Source organism: Takifugu rubripes, chromosome 13 (assembly GCF_901000725.2).
Source record: "Takifugu rubripes chromosome 13, fTakRub1.2, whole genome shotgun sequence".
NCBI classification, from domain to species: Eukaryota; Metazoa; Chordata; class Actinopteri; order Tetraodontiformes; family Tetraodontidae; genus Takifugu; species Takifugu rubripes.
The window spans coordinates 2,988,847-3,011,836 of NC_042297.1; the positions used below are offsets into that span (position 1 = coordinate 2,988,847).

Below are 22,990 nucleotides of genomic sequence, written 5' to 3' on the forward strand. Positions count from 1 at the left end.
TGGATCCGGAGGTGCCGTTTCACACAGGTGCAGCACCTACAAACTCCTGCTGGTCATGTTTTAGAGGGTTTTTCAGCCACATGTGACAGTAAACTTTCTCTTTTTATTCCCCCCTAAACACCAACTCTCCTGGTTTTCCTGCCCCGCGGTGCTGAGCAAACACTGGTCGTCATTCCCGACAGGAGTGTGTCCACGCCCTCGGCTGTGTGAGTGGGTGTGTGTGCCAAATCTATCACCAAATCACGCTGGTCTGACTTCCATTACGGCTCCAGATGTTAGCGTTACCTCACTGTCAAACAATGAAATCGAGGAGGAACTGGGTTTGTCGTTTGGTTTATGGGGGGGAATTTAGACTACATCACATCCTCATGGCGATGGTCTGACCCTGTACACACACACCAGCATGTGGTTTTACCATCAGTATGTTTCGGGCTCGGTGATCCGCTGGGCTGAACCTGGGACTGGCGCTCGATTACAGAATCCCAATCTAAATGGTTTCCTGAGTGTCTTTGACTGTTGTTTCATAATGGAGACAAAACACAACCTCAAAACAACTTTTGTGTCTTGTGTCAGCGGCTGTTGGTCGCTGGTTCAATCCCGGGCTGCTGCTGTTGAAGTGTAAAGCCAAAGGCGGCTCCTAACCTGCATCTCTAACCTGCATAAATGTGCATAGCTGTTAATTCCTGATGAGCCTGTTAGGCTCCGCCTTCAGCGTGTGAACACAGACGGGAAGTTTAAAGTGTTCAAAGGTGACCGGAAGAAGAGTCCCGTATAGAATCCATTTCATCATGTGGTTCTGACGTAACGCGCGTGTTCTCAGCCAGAGAGGCTTCACTTGAGCAGAACCGACTATTTTGTGTCATTAAATCAAACATTTTTTGGCTCCAGGAACAGTTGGAGGGGATATCTGGTGACTTTCCAACCTCACTGACGTGATGATCCAACTGCTGCCATCCATTACAGGAAATTTTGAGACCCAGAACCAAAGAGGTGGACACTCGTCTGCTCCTGTCCCGTGTTTGTGTCCTTTATCTGCTGCACATCCGCACCTGCACGTTATCACCTTAAACCATTTAAATGTATTTTATAGCACACCTACAGGGAAGCAAAGGCACACGTAGCACGTGCACGCTCATCTATGTGTGTCACCTCCATAAGCTGTCACACGCAGGATTAAATCTGAAGTGAGATCTCGAAAACAACCACTTTAAAATAATGACCCCCCAAATGACGTGTGTGTCCGTCTCATGTCTGGTCTGGTCGAGCATGTGATGATTATGTTCATAAGAAAATGATTCAAGAGTTTTGTCTACACATGCGCAATAATGACGGCAGCCAAACGGCAAAATGGAAATTTGCCTGTGAAGGCAGCAAGTCTGGAGAAGTTTGAGCCTCTTTCTTTCTCGCTAAGTGCAGAAATGTCGATATTTCAAGAGGAACGCTGATATCCCAAAGTGGTTGATTTGTTATTTGCCCTTTTCCTTCCTTGTTCTTTCATCTGTTGTGCTGACAGCTGAGAGCCTTGCAGACTGTGGGCTCTTTTAATAGTGCAGGAGGAAATCAAATTGCTGTCATTGGAGGCCAAGTTTAGCCAATTACGCCTGCACGTCTGGGATGTGAGTAGGTGTCACTTCTTTCTGGACTCGGATGACTGACTCCCAGTCTTGCAAACATCTGATTTACGTCTGCCACAACTTCTTCTTGTGTAATCGGAGCATCACAAACTGTGGGACGGCGTTGCGTGCTCGGCTTCTTCTGGCTCCACAAACTTCTTTCCTGCTCATGTGGCTTCCTGGTGACCAGCAGCACCTCCTCTTGTCCTCTGGTCCCCATCGTGAGTGTCCAACAGCCAGTTCATGTGAAACAGGAAGTAAGGCCCTATGGATGCTGACCTCACCGCAGGAAGAGAGCTAGTGTGGGTGTGTGTGTGTGTGTGTGTGTGGGCTTTGTTGCAACAATGTCTTGATAAAATGCTGAAGCAAACAGGCTGATTTCAGAAGAGTTTAATGTGAACATGTCCAGCATGGCTACTAGAGGTGAACACAAAACACGAATGCTTTACGTTAATTTTGAAAAACAGAAACACCAACAAAAAAAAAAAAAAAAGCATTACTGGCCAAAACATCTGGCCGTTTGTAGAAAGACAAAATAGGAAATCAAACTAAGACAAATTAATTAAAATGCTTTCAGAATCATTTGTTGTATTTCGCTCGGGGCTGAAGTGTGAAATCTTCAGAGTTTAAGAAAAGAAACCCAAAGGCGTGATGAGAAAAGTCCGTGTCAGTTCTGCTGGTCGCTCCAGAAACAGAGTTCTGATCTCCTGGACTCATCATGGAAGCTGACTTCCTCTTCTGGTTCAGTGAGCAGAGGAGTTAGTCAGGCGAAGATCATTGGAAGGAACAAAGTTAGAAGACCCACAAAACCTAAAGACTCCCCTTTGACCGTAAATCCTCCATAATTAAGGCGGCACAGATTGAAAGATTCTCTTTTCGCTTTGATCGGATCTCTGCCTGAACCCTAAATACAACTTCAAGTAGAGCACGATGGCAGTTCAAGACATCCAATTGTTGTCACGGCCGTAGCCACTAGAGGGCGCTCCACTTATAACGCAGGCACAGATCAGCATAAGCTGCTTGAACAAATAACTATGGGATCGTTTCTATTTTGTCAGGAAAGCACAACATCCCCACATGTGAGGACCATCAAGAATTTGACAGTAAAGTTTTTATGAGAATATGACATCATGTTAGCCGACACAACCCCCCCCCCCACCCCTCCCCTTGGAACAAGGATGTGACTCTGCGAGGCCGGGCCCCGAGGGTGGAGCAGAGAGGGCGGAGGACAACCACAGAGGTGATGTTGGCACAGAAATCTGCATGGGAGGGAGACGGCCATTGTTGTGATCCCCTCAGGTGTTGGGGGGGGGGGCGTCCATCAGCTGCGACAGCTATTTTGTTTGTGTTTAACGGCCAGGCGTCACGGGAAGGCCGAGGGTTCGGATCCCACCCTTTTTCTATGTGCAGTTTGCATATTCCCTCTGCGTGTGTGGGGGCTCTCTCGCTCCTCCCCCAGTCTAAAGACTATTTGGGAGATAGTAAACTGAGATGAGATGAGGGTGAGTGGTCGTTCTTCCTTTGCTTGTTCCCCCACAGAGGAGGGAACAGTGGCCACGATGGGTTCCTGCCAGTGAGGCACCACAGGCTACTAACATTTTGTCCTCTTTCCTGTAGCCTTTCATCAACACCCTCATTGTCTATCACACTCTATTTATGTAGTAGTTCCTTAGAGATGATTCCAAACTGCTACCACAACAAAAGCAGCTTCCTGCACACACAATGGTTGAATCCATGACAGGACGCCGACAGTCCTCTAACTTAGAAAAATAACCCAGAATCACCCCGAAACTGGCAGGATACATTTAGCGTGTTAAAAGAGTGACGATAGACTGACATTGTTCGGTAAAAAATTGGCAGGGAAATGATAAAACATCGTGTGATCAAACGTTATGCCGAGAATGGAATCAAATCAGTTGTGTTATTGATCAAATGCTCAATATTCTAGCTCACAATGTTTGAACAGAGGCCGTCTCTCCCTGAGACGGAGCCGGGAGCGAGAGAAAGGTTAATGGAGCTTTTAATACTGATTAGCTGAGTGTGCCACAAAGCTCCCCTGACAATGAGGTGAGTGATGGACCGTTTCCTAGCAACAGCTATAAACTGGCCACAGATCAATGACTCGTTGGTGATAAATGATGCTGCTCTTTCCTTTTCTTCCTTTCAGTCCAGGTGTCTGTTCATCCGTCTGTCACCGCTGCCCGTCGTCACCCCGCCAGAGGCTTGCGGCAGCCTCGGGGTTTCGAGGCTGCCTCTTAGACGAACCTCAGCCCGTCACGTACAAACATAAGGCTAACGCCGAGCTAGCGTGTGGATAAGGTGAGCCTTTTAGCTTTACCAGCACAGCCAGATCAGGTCAGCTCCCTCCCCCACTTTCCTTGCCTCAGCTGCAGGAAGTCTCTCTCTTCCCCTCCATGTCCACATCTGTGTAACTTGACCCCGCTGCCCCCACCCCCAGCGGTCAGCTTACTGTTACACCTCAGACGACCCTTCCTCCCATTCATACATGAAGCAGTTTTCCCTCCGCGTCTTCCACTGCTCCTTCCGCCAATTATCAACTTTACTGCGTCTTGGCAGTTTTGGGTCACAAGACCACCACTTTCGGACCACTTTCTACTATCACAACAATCAACTTCAGTCATTTTCTCTAGCCAGGCGTCATTGTTAGAATACACGTTTCACAGCAGGGGGACCAGTTACTGACTGGGAGGGGAGCCTTACTGCAGATGTGGTCCAAATATGATCACTATGTAGCTTAGAGGGGACCATGTTTTGGTTCTGAGAGTTCAAAGTGGATGTTTTCAGGGCACTTGGGGTTACCAGCATTTGCAAACACCTGCTGGGTTTTAATGAAGGGGATTAGCCCGTTCACACGAGCCCGTGCAGCCAGGGCCCACCCTGCCGCTTCAAGACGACGCTTCACGTTTACAACAGACAGCCCGCTTGATTCCGGGTCTACAAAGGTTTTTGTTAGCGGTTTGTCTACCTGCCACTGCTGTTGCTACATCCTGTTCTGTCAGTAAAAAGCTGTGACTCTGCTTTGTTTATTCCATTTTTATGTCTCTGACCTGTAGACGCGATGAAAAACCTCAGACTTGTATTATTTCACAAGGAGCGGAACCATTAGTACGTCCCTACAGCTCAAAGCACTTGTCACATGGCTGGAGAATTAGCTACGTACGTGAAAAGCTGAAAATAAATGGCAGCTGAGGGACGAGGACCCCTTTAAAGTCTGTTTACCCTTTCAGCCAAAGAGGTCTTTAAATGGATTCCATATAAGGGAAAGAAACAGGGTAACCCCGACCATGTGGCCATAACACGGGAGCAGTAGTGTGAACAAATTTATTGTGCAAGACCCTTAAGGGTTGTTGCAACCATGAATGACAGCTCGGTGGCCTCGCCAGTTGGGAAGATTGTCCACACCCTCATCGTTATCACCACTGTGGGCCCTTGAGCAAGGCTCTTAACACTGGTCCCTGGAGGAGGGTTGAGTCCCATTAGGATGTCTTTGCTCTTTGTCTTAAGTTGTGCGTCCATAGGTGACTTTATCGTCTAAGAAATGTTCTTTTTTGGTCCTGTGTTAAGTGGGATTAAGTGGGCATTGGGGAATCTTTTTAATCTCGCGACTGGAATCTGTTGATTTCTTAAGATAATATAAAATGGCTGCAGTGTTTCGGCATTGGACAGGACAAAACCCAGCAGTGCAGACTGTGATATAGCTGCCATGTGGAAAACTTAAACATTATAAGCAGATTTACTGCGCTTTGATCTCAGAGCGACTGCACACAAACGAGCCCGTTATAAAACCTCACAATTCAGAGGCGCTGACGGAGCCCCGAAACTTCAGGTTCGGCACAAACACACGTGAAATCCTGTGGAAGAAAACAAACAACCGTACGTGCAATGGCCGCCGATCCCTTTAGTTCTATTAGACAGTGATTCTATCTGGAGGTGAGCCAAAAATGCTCACGGCCAAAGTGGAAATAATCCCTGATTGCTCATCAATCTCAGTGGGTCAACTGGGAACCAGGAAGTTACAGTCAAGTGTTTGACACCGCAGCACAGATAAGTGTGGGCACAGCTTCTCAATGGGATGGAAATATCAGAGGCGAAAAGACCTTTCAATAAAGATTACAGGCACAGGCACCAGAGCATGATATGGCAGCACAAAGAGGCGAAGGAAACTGCAGAAATCGACCTGAATGATGGCGTTCTATCCTCAAATCACTTCTTAAAATGTCTTTCTCTGAGGGGGAAACCCCCACTGAGATGAGGGGAAGCAGGAGAATGGAAAGGCCTTCCTGGTTTAGAGATCATGATAATAACAATAGCGACATACACAGTACAAACCCAAGCTAAAACAATAGAAAAAAAAATGTGCAAACGTCTCTCTCACCTAAATCAACTACAGTAAATGCATTGTAGAGCACCGTGGGACACAGGAGGAGGTGTGTGGTGCTACCGCTTTAGCCCGAAGGTCGCTTCTATGTTTAAGGAGTATCCACCGCCCCACCTGCACCACTTCACAGTATCCGCTCAACACACGTGCACAAGCCCCTTCCCTCATTTATTGGTGTGTTTTCAGATAAACACGTGGTGACCGAACGCTTCCGTCAGCAGCTGACAGGAACCCTGACAGTTCTAGAAGAAATATGAGGATTTAGATTTCAATGCAGCACTGAATGAGATCTCCCGAAATGTGCGGAAAACACACACACACACACACACACACACACACACACAGAACAACGCAGAACAACACCTGGCACAGATCTGCTCAACCTACACGCAGCACCAAGCTGAAGGCATTCACACAACAACACGTTAAGCAGTTTTTACACATGTTGGAGTCAGATTAGCTTTCACACACACACGTAGGAGTCCAGATGCTAACAGCTGCACAACCCTCACTCAAATGGAAGCGTCTCTTCACTGTTTTGCGTACTCCTTTGAGTATTGTGTACCTATGCAAATATACACGTGTGTGTATATTACAGTACCGTATGTTTGACCACATATTTCTGCTACTGTCAGAGCCTGATGCATCATCATCATCATCATCATCATCATCATCATCAGCCTGTGCAACCTTCACTTTTTAATGCGTGTTCATCCAGCACAACACCAACGGGTTCATGAAGAGACCTGTTCACCGCCGGTGTGGGCGGGGCAGACAAAAACGCTACCTTCGGACAAGATGGCGGAGATGGTTTTGGATAGTGGTTCCGTGTGTGATCAACACCTGAGCCTGACTCCTGCGCACGTTCTGACGTCGCGGCATCAGGCGGGTGGCGAATGTGCTGAGCGGCGCCTTCACTCCCCAAGGTCACACAGAATAATCCTAAATATGTGGCAAAAATGATACTTATTTCTGTTAAAAGACAACTAAGATAGCAATGTTACCTGCATCACTAGAGCCCTGTGTGTGAGTGTGTCCATGTGTGTGTGTGTGTGTGTGTGTAAGACATAATTTATGTTCTAGTGTGTGTATCAGTACAGTATTGCATCAACTACCACTGAGCACAGATATGTGGAACACATAGGGATGGATTAGAGGAGGTTGGTTGGTCTGAGGTCCAGTTCCAGAATTCCAGCGCCCCCTACCTCACCAAGGGTCACACCCAGTCCTGCAGCGAGCGCTTGCAGTGCACCAGCAGCCTCGGCGCCCCTTTGCTCTGCAGCGTGTTGATGATGGCGTAGATCAGCCCCAGGATGCACAGTACCAGGACCAGTGGGATGATGACCATCAGGATGGTCATGGTCCGTTCCTTGTTGTCGTCCACCTTCAGCACCACGTCCACCTCGTTGGTATCTTCCTCCCGACCCTCGCGGCGGTCGTCGTCGTCGTTGTCTGGCCGTCTACCGGGGTCTTTGGTTGTTCTGTTATGGTGGTTTTCGTCCCGGTCTTTGCTCTTGTCATCAGTGCGTCCGGCGTCGGGGTTGAATGGCGGGCGGTTGACGTCTGGGTATTTCCGTCCGGTGTCTGTGTCTCTGTCTGGGTCCAGGTCCACGCTGCAGCCCATGAAATCTTTCAGGATGGACTTGGGGTAACCGGGTTCACTCTTCATGCGGAGATTGTCAAACTTCCAGTATTTGGATCCTTTGTAGAAGAATGTGTATGCTAGAGACGGACAAATTAAAGGATGTCAGCCAGCGTAGCAGCACATTCTCGGTTTCTTAGACATGTCTCTCGTCTCTCTCTCACACACACACTCGGACATACCCCCGTCATCACTGAGGAAGGCCCCTTTGGGCGCGGAGGGAACTGATGATCCCCAGACGCTGATTGGTTTTGGGTAGCCTCGATCAGCCAAGCGCGACTTCTCGTCAAAGCGCCAGTACCTGCACAGACCTGCGTTGTTACTCTTCCTAAACTGTCTAAACAAGCAAACAAAGCAAAGTTCTCACACATCTACACAGCAAAATATGTACACAGAACATGAAAACCTGCCAGTCACGCGGTGCTAAGCAGGAATTTACTGGTTTACAGAGACCACCGGTCTCATAGTGTGTTGGTTTCCCCTCAGTAAACAATGTTGGCCGTATTATCCTGCTGGAAGAGCCATCAGGAATTATTGTTTGAATGAAGCGGTGTTCACGGTGTGCGACGGATGACAGAAGGGTTCCCAGCAGAACATTATTCTGAGCATCAAGCCGCCCACGCCGTGTTTCATTGCTCTGCGGTCCAGTTGAGCTGAGTGTTGTTGAGCAGCTATGCAGCCCCATTAGCAACAAGCTGTCATGTGTGTTCAGACACCTTCTATCGGACCCACTGATATCCCACTGCAGACTGGGAACACGCCACCAGAGATGTGGAAACGCTCTCACCCAGCTCTAACTGGCCCATTCCTTCTTCTGAAACGTCATCATTGAGGAAAAAATTTGGCAAAATGCAGGTGGCGTTTCCAGGTCCTGACCTGTCAGTGGTCATAGTGCCGATAACTATGAATGATTTGGATGATTTAATGGCTATAGTTTTTTTTAATTTGAGCCATTTCTACCAGGAGAGGCTGATGGATGGTGTGACTGGCTGTCTAGAGGGTTTTTGTGATGCTGTTGTGTTTAATTACCAGTCTCCTTGAAACAAGTAAGTGTAGCCAGAGGGCTCCCACCAGATGGCTGTGTCTACACGGTCGTACGGAATATCTCGACCAAAATCAACCAGCTCAAGAGGATAACCCATTTCCAGATTCGCCTCCCTGAAAAGCCAGTATCGATTTCCTGACGGAGGAAAGAAGAGGCTTTAAAAACACATCCAACACTGGATAACACAAAGAAAAACAGCAAACCAAAGAGATATAAACATTTCAATTTGAAGAATCAATAGTTGACGAGAAAACTGATGTTTAGCGTGATGTTTACTCATAAAATTGACTTATATAGGATTGAAATTTTGACATTTTAATATTGTATTGAATCCTTATTTGTCCGATAATAGCAAAAACATTTGAAGATGCTAGTTTTGTCATTTTATAGGGTAGTTCGACCATTAATCAAGCTAGTCAACAGATGGAGAACACAGAGCCGCTTCGGTGACGTTATTTAACGACAATAATCGGTTGAAATAACATCATTCACTGCACGTAGACCGCGGTTAAGATCCCATGATATTAAAACGCACGCTGGCGTTCGCGATGGGTTACGATCCGTTGTCATTTACGTGGCTGCTTCAGTTCAACCTGATTTATGAGACGGAACCGCTGGCTGCCTTTCATGCCCCCGCGAGAGGACGGCAGCGGCACGGCTGATGCGCGCTGTCAAACGGATCCATCCAAAGTTGCGCAACACTGCGGGTTGACTAAAAAGACTTTTAGAAACATTATGCACCACCTCGGTTTCCTCACAGGCTTCAATCCCTGAAGAGAGGCCGACACCGCACCGCAAATTATTTCATACCCTGCTGGCAAACAGCGCCACTCATCCACGGAGAATAGCTCCATATGGTGCGTGCGCGCGCGCGTGTGTGTGTGCATGAGTGTGTTTTCACAGCAGCTTGTAACTGCCAATAACAGTTTACATTTTTTCATTTGCAGGCGTTTATAAAAAAAAAAAAAGGCAACCAGAGATGCGTAACTCTGTTCCAGACATCCAAACACAGATGTACTCGTGCACAGGCGTGCACTCTGCTCCCGCACGCACGTTTCATTTAATGGCACCGAGGCTGTGGACCTGAGCGAGGCATTAAAAAGAGAGTAGAAGAACAATCAGAGAAAATACACCAGCGTTTACACGCGCTTGTAAATTCTCCGAATGTAATAACGACTTGTTGGAAAGTGAACAGAACCCTGACTCAGCAGTTTGACTTCAGAGCGATAGAGGTGGTGCGTTTTCGGGACTGGAGCAGGTTTAATGGGCAACGCAGACGGGCTCTGTTACCTTTGACTTCAAATATGCAGCAGCAACATTTGTTACTCCACGAGTTCAACATCGCTTCGATTGTAGCGCAGCAAAGAACCACGTTAACTCGTGGCTGAGATCGCAGAGGCTGGTTTTGCTCTTTCTGAACTCTGACCTCTGTAATTGAAGGTGACATTGCGACTCGGATGCTGTGCGTATTGCGCATTTAATTTATTTAGAGCCGAGGCCGCAGACTGAATTAGCCGGAGGAACATTAAAGATCTCCTCTGCTCTCGTCTGCTGTGGTGGTTCCAGTGTGTTGTGTGTGTGTTCATGTTCATTTTAGTTGTGGTCTGTGTTTTTTTTTTGCCTGTTTAAACAAACTCAATAGTCTCATGTGAAACCAAATTACTAGCAGGCATCAGAATAAACCTAATCATCCTCTGGAAAGCAAATCAATAGCAGGACGTCAGGCAGGGCTGGACTGGGACCGCTTCTTCTTACATGTCCAAACATTTTCCTTATCTCCACGGCGGAGTGGATGTTTGTTTAGATTGTATAAGAAGATTCCACTCTAATATGTGGAGATTAAATAAGAAGGTAAATCATGTTGCTAATATATATATTGGTCTGAGCCCTTCGGGTCTCCTCCTGCCCTGAATCTCAAAGAAGGAAAGAGGTGATTGTGACCAGAAGATCTCCTTTATTGGACTTTTTGTCCATCATTGTCATGCAGGTGCGCTGCTGTCAAACACATAATGTACCACAGGCGCTTTAAAGGGAGCTAAATGAAGCGGGTGTAATTCCTCCTTTCCACAGCTGAAAGAGTATCAGCGGGCGATGCTCTTACCTTTAAAGAAGACGAACCTGCCGTCGTGCCTTTCGTACGCGGCGTCGATGTCTCCAGGCAACCCTCTCCAGAAGTGATTGATGGGCATGGGGTAGTTATCCAGAACCCTGTTCCTGCGCACCCGCCAGAACCAGCGGCCCTGATGGGACGAGATTGGATGACAGTTGAACACTGATGGAAAACAGTCTCCCTTTTCTTTATCTGCTGTTGGGGAGAACAATAAAAATGACTCTTCTCCACTCTGACTATGTCTCACTATATCACATGTTCTATTGTTTCAAAGGCTGCAATAAAAAGTAAAATCACACCTTTTTTTTAAAGTTATTTAGTTTGTCCGTGCACGTTTCCCACTTTTCTATGTAGCTTGACAACAACGACAGAAGGAACAGAAAAAGTGAAGCTTTCTTTCTGGTGATTTAATCAGAAAGGAGATAAGTTGAAAGGGAAGACAGGATGCAGGTGCTTCACTCTGTGTGGTCTGACAGCTCAGCACGTTTAACCAGCTAACGTCTGAAGGACCATATTAGTCCTCAGAGCGGAGCACATCACCACGTGGGAGTCTGAAAATTCAAAGTAGCTCACTGTTCTCTGCTGGCTCACTTTTAGCAGCGGGGAAGGGGGGGGCTCAGGTTCACAGCCCTGCTTTTAATGAGCATGAGTGAGTGGAGGGGACAGACGTGCTGATGTGCTCATCAACAACAAATTACATCCAGTCAGAGCACAAAAAGCCCTTTTGAGGGTTGGAATGGGGCTGAGGACAGGCAGCCCGCATGGATTTATTGATAAATAACATTTTTATGCTACATGAATGGAAAAGAAAGTACGATCCTGGAAGGTTAGCAAAGGTCAAACTGCAGCCAAATATATAAACCCCCTTAAAAGTCATTCTGATTTGCTAATCCCGGAAATGCCGAAGCGCAAAACTAAAAAGCCTTTTCGTGAAATCAAATGCATCATATGGAGAAGCAGCTTATTCCGAATGTGACCTCTGAAGTAGAGGTTTATTTCAGACACTGCTAGCAAAGAACTAAAAAGCAGAGATTACTGGCTTAGAGGAAACCTAAGAAGACACAAGTGTGTGAACAGTTGGAGCCCATGCAGCTGTGCATTGTCTTCTGTCCCCCGGAGTCTGCCAGAAACCCTTACGGGGAGATATTTATAGACAAATATTCACATGCAGCTCTACAGTAATCATTACTTATGGTTTTATATGTCACGTTTAATGTAAGTAAAAGCCTATTGGCATGTAATTATAAATTATACTATTGTACATATGGACTGTTTTACATTTCCACATTTCAGACATCTTCCAATTGTTTCTTGAAGTGAAGTGATGGAATTTTTCCATTAAAGCCTCTGTTGTGTTGTGTCTATTATCTGTCAACACTGGATTCCTCTGACTTGTTCATGTTCCCCCCAGTAGATATCACGTTATAGTGGAAGCTGGGATGCTTCCTCCTCACCACAACACGCCCAGTTTTTATGGCGCTTCATTTCCGTGGCCGCAGGTTGTAGCTAACGAGGAAGTAGATGCTGCTGTTGAAGCAGGTTGAATCAACTCAAGTTGGTGACTGAAGGTGCGTTTCTATGAGATTGCTTGCTGGAAACTGCAGCTATTGACTGCCTATAAAAAAAGGCTGAGTCACATCTGCCTTTCAGGCAACACAGTGACACCAATTACCAAGCCATAAAAAGATTACGAGCAGCTATGTGACAACAACAGATGCAGCAACGCCGCCTCTCTGATGTCGAAACAAGGCAAGGCCACCAACATCAAACAAAGGCGCGATGGTTGGTCATGAAACATGACAATAAAAGGTGCAGGACAATTTATTGCTAAAAACGGGGGGGAAATATAGAGGAGGGTAGGTGGACACGCTGTTATCCATCAGCAGGCACAGCAGCAAGGGCTTGAGTTCGGGAACGTGCTGCGGATACAGGCTGTGCTTCCAGGGATGAGCAGCACCAGCATTTCTGCACATCTCCGGAGGAAACCGAAGCAGTTGTGTGTTTTCTGTGCGGTATGGTGGCTCAGCGGGGAGGGTGGATACTTGGGGGGAGGATCCTCCTACGCTTGACCATCAAAGCCGGTTGATGGGAGTGGCTTTCTAGACATCACACAGGGGATGGACATGAAGCTGCAGCAACAGGAAGTTGCCAGCTCCTCACCGCATGTTTTAAAACCGTCAAACCTTGAAGTTCCACCCGTTCAGGGGAAGATGTAGCTTAGCTGCTAAGTGTCGTTGATTTCAGTGAGTAGATATTGTTTTATATTACAGATTTAGCAACGAGTTTGAACATTTTCAGGCCATTTTTTTAGGAATTTGGAGCTTTTTAAATGAAACCCCTGACAAAAAAAAAATGTTGCGCTTCACAAAAGTGGCTCAAAATCGTCTCATCCGCTCACCTTGAAGACAAACATTTCTCCCCGGAGCATCGCAACAGTGTCAAAGTTCCCTTCGCAGATATTGGGACCATAGTGGTCCGGTCTTTCTGTCGCCCTGGGGCGGTCAGGGTGCCGGGGGGGTGACTGAGGCGGCCTCGGCTCCGGGCGACGGGCTGTGACTGTGGGCAGGGCCTGTGTGGGGCCGCTGTCTGGCTGACCTTGGAGAGATCAAACACAGCGGGTTGACAACTAGCTCAAGGGGCACGTTCAACTGTATAAAAACCGAAAAGGCATTAACTTTTAGGTTAATTCCACAATAAACATAAAAGACAGAATTACAGAGTGTTCATCAACATTTTCATACGTGATCTTTCTACATGGAGGAACCCTCAGGACACTGATGCTACTCTCATCTCACCATAGATCTGCTGGATGCCCCGCCGGTCATCGTCAGGCAGCTGAAAGTTGTCTGTCTCCATCCACTGGTAGAATGGAGCCATAATGGCCAGAGGGTTGTTGGAGTGCTCCAAACCCAGGGCATGACCCAGCTCATGGACCGCCACCAGAAAGAGGTCATTCCCTGTAGGAGAATAAGACAATCTGCACTTTATTCCTCTGCGTCTTTGCCGGATAAAGAAAGGCATTGTCCACACGCAGGCAGATATGTGCAGTCTTAAAAACATGAACTTGGGACATTAGATGGTTTCAGAGTTTACAGGAGTTTGGATCGGGATCAAAACCTCTCTGAAAATATGAAAATCTGTCAAACCTGAGCGAAATTAGGCTAATCCATTTCATAATCTTCGACATGACTGCTTCAGTCTCAGGCCGAACAAGGGCTCATGAATACGTTAACATAAATTGATCTTTCGCAGCAGAACTAAAATGATTGCCAGATAATGGATGCAAATAGAACCCGTTTCCAGCACAACGAGTCCTGAAAGACGGCGACAGCACACGTGCACGGGCATTCACGGGAGTACTAACAAATGGAGATGACGCTAGCGCCTCAGTGCAACGCATCTGAGAGCAGCTTTCAGCTTTCAGACAAACCAAACTGCTCATTTTAATGTGGTGACACCTCATCACGCCAGGTATGGACCACCTACCGGTGCTCCTCTGACGTAGCTGCATGTTTTCTGGCATTCCAGACGTAAAGTCTGCCCATTTTGTTCCTCATCTGAGTCAGGTTTTATGAGGCTGTTGTCACTGTGCCTCTGTTTGGGTATCAGGGAGGGGAATCTGGAATTGATAACTGATCAGATATCTACCCTGGCCTGCTTTGACTGCAATAAATGTGTCACACCCTCTTGGCAGGTTACACATTCACAGTATCTGGATGAGGGGACGGTGCCTAATAATACTGCATACCAGTCTACCAACGCCAGCCCGGCCCACAACAGCTGTACATATCAGCACCTTTCACCACAGCTCCGGCAGATAAATCCCACACATGCTGGGAACTTCAGACATTTAATGACATTTTTAACCATTCCATGGGATGCTGTTTCCTAGGTGACCCAGTGACCAACTTCCTCCCCACACTAAAGTATTCTTACAGATATTTAAGGAACAATACACCAACAGACTCAACAGAGATCTTCTCTGAAGAGCAGCCAGCGCACATTTGGGCACTTCCCCTGAATCAATACAGTACCTCTTTGTAGCCTCCTCCTCCCCCCCCCCTCTATGAACTGTGAACTTCCAAGTCATTTATTTTGGCCCGATAGACCACGCTGACTGATCAGATTTGTGCCAGTGACATCACACCCCTGGGAGATTAGGACTCAAAATGGGAAATGTGCCGGATGCCTTTCCTCCTTCCCTATTTTTAAAGCCCACATACGCAAGGATAAAGTGTTTATTTTCCACAACTACAGCGGCAGTCATGCGATCGGCCTCATCAGGGAAACAGCAGAAGGAACAAATCAGTTAGCTCAGAGTAAAATAGGAAAGGTCACATGAAAAGGGCTTCATGACCTTAAGCAGAACAGAAAAAAAAAACAGCCATTTTGTCAGGGAGCAGAAAGAAGGTGCTTCAAAAACAACAAATCTGTAGCTAATTCTACACAATCTGCTTTACTGGGGATGTCCCAATCGCTGTTGCCAGACTGGTCCTGCATCCAGGCTCAAAAGCCTCTGACCTGTTATGAAAGGAGGCTCTTTGAGTCTCCTTTTTGAAGTTAAAATCAGGAGGTTTCAGGGTGACTCAAGCTCATATCCTGGAATTAACCAGCACACTCACCCAGACTTTAATACATTAAATATTAGAGGAAATTCAAACCAGCATTTGAGAAATAAAACGGACGTTTTGCCAGCTTTGACTTGCACCAACCTGGAAAAGGAGCTTTTATCACATGAAACTCATCTTCAATTTGCATCATATGGTTATTTTTTAACGGCCTTTAATGGGAACACTACTGCAACAGGGCCTCTGAAAACCTGCCGCATTCAAGCAGCTGAGAAAAGCTGAGCCTGCTCGTCGTGATCTGCTCCGAGACAACTTGGAAATTTTCTTTGCTTTGCTCTTAAATTGTGCAACAGTGTGGTGCGACAAGAGGACAAGCCTGCACATCTCCTGAGTGCAGCGTGCTAACGCTAACGGTGGCAGCCTGTGATCTGTCCTGTGACATGTCCCAGACAAAGCTGGACCCCCCCTCCCTTCACACACACACACACACACACACACATATTTCAGCTGTCTGTGTATGCAGATAACAGGGCCGGGAAGCCCATTATTACAAGAAAACCCACTCCAGTCAGCAGCGGTAATGAGTTCAGAGTAAGGAAGACATTTAAAGTTCCTGCTTAATTCTTACTTCTGAACATACACGTCCTTGGACTTTAACTCCAGGTAACACAAGTAGTTTTAGGGGTCTTCTTGTAAAGTTACATGTCAATGTGGTAGAAGTTAGACCCAAGTTATAGGTATTGTCAGAAATATACAAGTTCTGATGTGCAAATGTGACTATAAATCAATAATAACTCTACTAAACTTCACATAAAATAGGAATTCACCCCATTTAGCAACAGTTCCTTCAATGAAAATTGCGTTTTTTACTTCAGGAAGTCATGTAAACTGTTTTTGCATTACTTTGAGGCCTTTGACAGAAAATAAGGTGCCATAAACAAACAAACAAGTGAATGGCGTGACTTTGAGCTGTGGGCCGGTTTCATGAGGAGGTTCTGTTCAGGTAACGACTGTGTCTCTTTAAAACCCTGGACAGGGACACAGAGACAGTCTATTTGAGCCAATCCAACCTAAAACAAACCCACCGCTGGTCCTGGTGGTTGGCCACTTCCACAACGCAGCAGACACCATAAACATATTTCGTCATCTTGCAATTATCCAAGTTCTTTTTTGGTTTCCTTTCTCTCCACAATTACGTTCATGAATGAGGATTCCTTGAGGACACAGGTGAACTCCACTAAACCACAACATCCCGCCACCTGTACTGAACCTGGATCAAAACATGATAATCACTACACACACGGGTGGGTATCGGTTACCTTGTATGTTCTGGTTGCCAATAGTCCAAGGTTCATCGGAGTCAAAATGTGTGTCTCCACCCATCCCAGGTCCTGGGAAGTAGGCATGAGCTAGGAAGCCTCCTTCTCCATCAAAAGGAGAGCTGTCCCCATGGAAACCTGAAGCAAAGAAGATCATGATATCGGGCTCCTTGCGGCGTCCATATTTGATCTCCTGGTAGGGGATTTCATCAAATGTCAACGGAGTCACTCCCTCCCAGACTTTGAACGCCCGGCGGATGGCTTCATAAGAGTTATACTCCCCGATCTTGGGAGTGTAATTCTGGATACTATAGAAAACAAAAAGAAGAGAAAGGGTGAAGCTTAAGCGACCTTTCTCTTTTGATTTCATCAGCAGAAAACAGGGAGAGGATTAAAATTAAACACACTTCTACTCAGAGACCAGAGCTGGGTTTGTTTGTCATTACCTGTAAGTGAGCTGCTTCTTGCTCCACTTGTGTCCAGTGAGGGCGTAGCGCTTCCGTCGCACGTTGGTTTTGATTTGTCCTCCGAACTTGTCTGGGACCCCACAGCGGGGTCGCTTCATTGCACTGCGGAGACGGGAAAAGAAGTCGGCTCAAGACGAAGGCCCACAAGGAGGACGGTGCTGAAGGTTGCGCCTCCACTCCTGTTCTCCAGGACTTGGTCTCCACATGGAATCGCAACACTAACCGAATGGTTTCAGGGTCCATCTTTCCTGTGACCTCCAGGCCGTAGAAGCGCTGCATGTCGCTGACGGCGCCGGACAGGATCTGCGCTGATCGCATGGTGGACATCTGCCTGCTGGCCTGGGGCAGATAGCCATACATCCTCAGCCATGACTGGGGACACGGGAGACAAACACAGGATTCCGTTTATCATGTGATGTCATGTAAGAGCAAACCGGCGACCTTTAGACTCGGTGTGTTGGTGATACCGCGCGCCGCGTTCGCGTGGAAGAACAGCTGCTTTCCGAAATGATTCCAGTTCTGCCTTTAATAATTTTAGGTGCGTTTCAGGAGCCGAAGGGCTCGTCCACATCTGAGAGAAGAGCATGAACCCTGGGGGAGGGGTGGGGGGCGGGGGGGTCACACAGGGCTGAGTGAAAATGATCCAACTCAAATACAAATGACACTCACCCTGTCCCACCTGTTATGGAGAAACTTAAGACCGCACACACACACACACACACACACACACACAAGCAATCTGAAACGCAAGTCCTACACATGGTGTCAGGGAGTGTGTGTGTGTGTGTGTGTGTGTGTGTGTGTGTGTGTGTGTGTGTGTGTGTACAAGTGAGCAAATGTTTAGATAGTGTTTCAGGAAGTTCACATTTGTTTGTGCGTGTGTGTGTGTGTGTGTGTGTGTGTGTGTGTGTGTGTGTGTGTGAGGGAGAGAGAGAGTGTGTGTTTCCCAACATATTTTAAGGTTCCTTATCTAATGGCAGAGGTGGGCCAGGGTCATGTCCAGTTTAGGTACTTTGGAGTTCTTCCTGCTCCTCTACAAACACACACATGTATGAAAGCACAAGCACACAGACGCACAAATATTAAAACACCAGCCGCTTAAGTGGTGGAGCAGCAAAGAGAAGGTAAGAGAATATAAATAAGAGGCAGTGGCGTGTTTTGCATTTGAAGCTTTTTAAATTAGTTCGCTGATTGTTCTCGTGCTTTTCTAAAATTGTGTATTTCCACTCCACACAGCTAACGTTGTTCTCTGATATGTTGATGCGGATTCTCAGGGTGAGGTCACCTCTTCTCCTGAGTGTTACATTGTTAATATTGTTGTTGGAGGGAAAGCCCCAGGCCTCCGTTGTCCAGCCGAGACTCATCAGCTCTTCAGTCGTGAACAAACTCTGTGATGCTTTCCTTTCATTTATTTAAATTAGTCTCCCAAATTTTTTTTTTTTTTTTAAATTAGAGCGTCATGGGATAAAATCCCCAGTTTCAGAATTCCCATCATCTTAACTGTTCTATGAAATAGACCAAATACAAATAAATGTGTGTCTGTGTGTGAAGTTTTTACAGTCTTTTAGCCTGGGTTGTACACTAATGTATGTCGACAACGTGTTCCTTTAGGTCTCAAACTTGCTGGAAGATGCTGAAGGAGTTTTTTGCTTCAAGTGCTGGGTTTGTCTGTTCACTATGACACTTTTATATTATGAAAGACAGACTGCAGATACGCAGCCAAAAGCCAGACACACACACACACACACACACACACACACACACACACACACACACACACACACAAATATAAGCATTGACTGCTGCAGTGTATTAGTAAACACTCCAGCTATGCCTCCATTTCTCTCAATATTAAAATCTGATTGATGAAGTAGAGCCAAACTAAAATTAATAGACAGTGTGATTGACTTTATGCAACAATGGAAACTTCCTCAACAATCTTAACAGCGTGCTTGCTTGCAGTTTCGGCTCAACTCAGATTTCGAACTGTCCCTTTGTGTCATTCAACGCGACACAAAAAGGGTGACGTCAACACACTGAGCTGTGCTCACACTGTAACCAAGGCAACATTGTAGATAGCTTGGTAATGTCTAGAAACAAAACTCAGATTAGAACAATTGTAATTAACCGTGCTGACAGTCTGTCCAGAAAAAAGAAACATGGGGAATTGAGAAAAATCAGACATGCTTTCAGAAAAAAGAGGTGAAAAGCAGGAAAATGGCCTCCCCAGCAACCAAAACCCAAAGAAGGCAAATAAATTAGTGTATCCAAACAGTTTAGAGCTCAAACCAAACACCATCATTTGCATAATATGATAGAAGGAAAATGTGGACAGCTCAGGGTCCAAGTTGAGCTACGAAGGTTTGCTCAAAACCTTTGGCTGATGATAGAAGACATTTAAATGCCACATAAGGTAATGCTGCCAATTAAAAGGGGCATTGTCGCGTTGGCAAAGTAAAGGAGCACCCAAGAACATGCTAGCAGTGCTTTTAGCTGGAGCCGATACCCAAACCAGGCCTTGTAGCCCGACACACTAGGACTCGCTGGTGTGTCTTTGAATAGTAAAATAGTCTTTCAAAGAGTCCTTGATTATACCTGCCAAGAGCAGAGCCAAAAACAAAGTATACAAGGAGTTGTAAAACCTGCTGGTGTGTGTGTGTGTGTGTGTGTGTATGTGCAGGACACACCACAAGCCAAAACACTAAGACAGCTTTTATTCCCCAACTTGGTTTGCTGCCATCTCTCAGGGAGAAAAAGCAGCCAATAGCAGCATGATCATTTAATGCAGCTAATTTTGTTATGTACCAGGCATGAAGGGGAAAGACACACATATTTTTCCTGCGTGGAAGACAATAAACTACACATCTGGACTTCTGGATGCCTGGACAAAATCTCGCACTTAAGAATTAGAAATGAGGAGAGTTCCCATGTGGTGGAATTCAGGGGGAAGTGAAGCGACGGGCTGAGTGAACTGATACCAGCCTGGTCCAGATGAAGCTGTTGTTGAGTGAGTTACTGATTATAGCTCTTCTCTCATTTATACTCGGCCCCTACAAAGTAGTATCTACAAAGTGCTGCTGTATTTTTTAACTTTATCTCTGGGAGCCAGTGAGACAAAAGGTTCCATTGTATCTCTTTAGATGCCTCAGAGTCCAAGGCCTTGCCGGTGAACAGTGTGTGTGTGTGTGTAGGTGCACGTTTAGATGGGCGTGCGTGCGCATGAGAGCGTCCCAGTTAGAAAACAGCTGTCACATTCAGCCATCACATGCTACACAGCTGAGATTGATCACTACTGTTCCCATCAACTTTCTCCCTCCGTTGTTTCACCGCTCTTGTAGCGGCGCAGGTCAGTTCCTGGCGTTTGACCTCCAGCTCACAGAGCTCCTGTCAATCACGCCCTCCACCCCACCTGGGCACAGACGGAGGAGCTGAAGAACTCCATCAAAACCAAAGGAGACAGTGTCTCAGCGAGGGCACGTAAAATCATCTGGGTTCATTTAAACAGACTGGCTTCAAAAGTAATAAAAATAAACCATTACGTTTACATTTTATGGAGCTAAATACACATAATGTCCAGCGTAATGGCCCCCGAGTTAGCTGGATTATACGGTATCTGCTTTACGGCCCCCCTGTTTCACTTATATTACAACGTTTTTCAGTTCACACCTTTAACATCCATTATTTTAGCTGCCGTGTGAATGAGAGTTCTCTGACGCCAGAAACACTTATCAGCATCAAAGGTGGAGCATATCAGCTGCTTCGTGTAGGAACAAAGTAGGCTCTTGGCACGACTTCACCAACTTGGTCGTGCATGGGCGATTAAAGAACTCTGGAACCATTCCAGCCACCTATGAAAAATAAGTAACCCACCACAAAGTGGAACACATCAAATGACGTTGCCCTTTATATAACAAAGGTGGCTTGGGCATTTTGGGCCCCATCATTTGCCTTAAAACACAAAATACGATCTCCTCCTTGACATGGGGGACGACGTCAGATGACATGCTGTTTATAACACCAGGAAGTATAAACTTGACACACATAGGATGGGCATTGTTAGCCACTTAGTCTTGCACATATCAATATAAATCACGTGAACTGTTACAGTCAATGATCAGCAAAACAGCTGTGACCTTTGAAGCGGCTTCAAAACCGCGCTGAAGACTTAAAGACATAAGCCTCCGCAGATATTCAACATGTTCTGTCGTTTAACACACACACGTCAAGACCCACTGGTTAATGAATTCTGATCTGTCGCCAGGTGGTCACGTGTCCGACTTCCTATCGAGGATCACATCATCCACTTTAGTAAGATTTCACGCTTTTGTAACGGGACACTGCAACGCTGCAAACATGTTTTAGTTGGACACAAGTCCCATTAACCCTGTGACAGTATCAGTGCCAATGATACATTCTAATATTTGCACATCTGCTTCTCTCCGTACTTTGCCAAGTTTGGCTTCCTCACATAGGAAATAAGAGTCTGTTCGAGGGCATTATTGAGCAATAAAATCTTATTATCTTCTTAAGGTAAAACAGATGCTGCCCAGTCGCTAAACCTGGTTGGATTAGTTTACTTGGCAAAATTTCTAATTAATAATATTAAGATTTAGCCACTGCCCTCAACTTAAGAACAAGGAAACAGGAATAAAAAACACAAATGGCTGATAAAACACTTAGCAAAAAAACAACAACAACACACCCTTCCTTGTTTAGGCCCTCACAATCATATCAGCAAGCATTTGACAAAAATATAGATTAACTTAAATACTCCTAATAATATATAAAAGTGCTGAAATGACCAGATTTGTAAAATGGAGGTTTAAATGTGCTGTAATGTGTGATTGAACCACCAAATAAATTCCGCTGTTTGTACCTCTGCGTTAAAGGTGGCCTGATCCCCTGCTCCACGCGCACCCAGCGCGCACACTGACAGCGCGAGGAAGGTCCGTCTCCACAGCAACCAGAAGTAACCGTTCCGCTGGGTGCAGGCCATGACGGCGGGCTCGTGGGAAGTCGGTCCGCGCGTGCTTCGCTCTCCGGGGTGACACGCCTGTGACGCCTTCACGGCCCTCGGTTAATGATGGAAGGAGCCCAGATGAGAACCGTAGAGAGCAAGTTTGGGAGAGAAAACTGCGACAGTCTTCAACAAAGACTGGAAAACCATGGAGCACAAGCAAAACAATGTCTTTACAACTGCCCCTTCAGAGGTGTTGGCGAGCTGTCCGTCCGTTCCAGTTAGTATTTCGCAGTTAGTTGTGGTCCTTAACAATTAATTTAGTAAAAAAATAATAATAAAAAAAAAAAGTCGTCACTAAGAGGTAACTTCCACGGAACACCTTGCTAAAGAGCAAGGGCGACGTTTCTGTTAAATCATCATATGTTATCGTTGTTAACGCCGCGTCGTGCTGCTAAAGTCTCGTAAATGCGCTTAATTGATCGCCGACGAGGTGGCCGCAGTAAAAGCCGCAAACTTCAGCGCACTTGTTCGCTCAGCCGTAGCATCATGGAGCGTTTGAGGTCTTCCCAGCTTGGAAAACGGTCGCCGGCTTTCCCAAAAAAAACACCCGCCTCTAAAAACTATTTCTAAACACATGTAGATGTACTTTGATTGCGGCGTAAGTCCAAATGTTTCCAGAGCCGGGGACTTGTCCGGTTGCCCTGAGACCTGTCGGTCGCTCGGTGCTTCTCTCTCCCGGAGCAGGACGGACAGTGACCCGCTGCTGCCCCGCTCAGCAGAGAGCGCAGCTCCAGGCGTCAAGTCCGACTTGACGGAAACGACGTAATCCGGCCAGGACTTTCAAAATACACCTCCCAACATCTGACT

At 46.4% G+C, this 22,990-nt stretch overlaps 1 protein-coding gene across 1 annotated transcript; it reads right to left on the bottom strand.

Moving 5' to 3' along the window:
- Nucleotides 1–1,990: 1,990 nt before the first annotated feature.
- On the bottom strand, nt 1,991–22,888 carry LOC115251970 (matrix metalloproteinase-15-like). The gene is made up of 10 exons (XM_029846019.1): nt 22,040–22,888; nt 17,387–17,535; nt 17,143–17,265; nt 16,697–17,004; nt 13,605–13,766; nt 13,208–13,404; nt 10,801–10,939; nt 8,684–8,834; nt 7,837–7,955; nt 1,991–7,734 (listed from the first exon to the last, which is right to left on the bottom strand). The coding sequence occupies exons 1-10, from the start codon at nt 22,157–22,159 to the stop codon at nt 7,229–7,231; spliced, it is 1,974 nt and encodes a 657-aa protein (XP_029701879.1). The 5' UTR covers nt 22,160–22,888; the 3' UTR covers nt 1,991–7,228.
- Between the last annotated feature and the right edge of the window lie 102 nt (nt 22,889–22,990).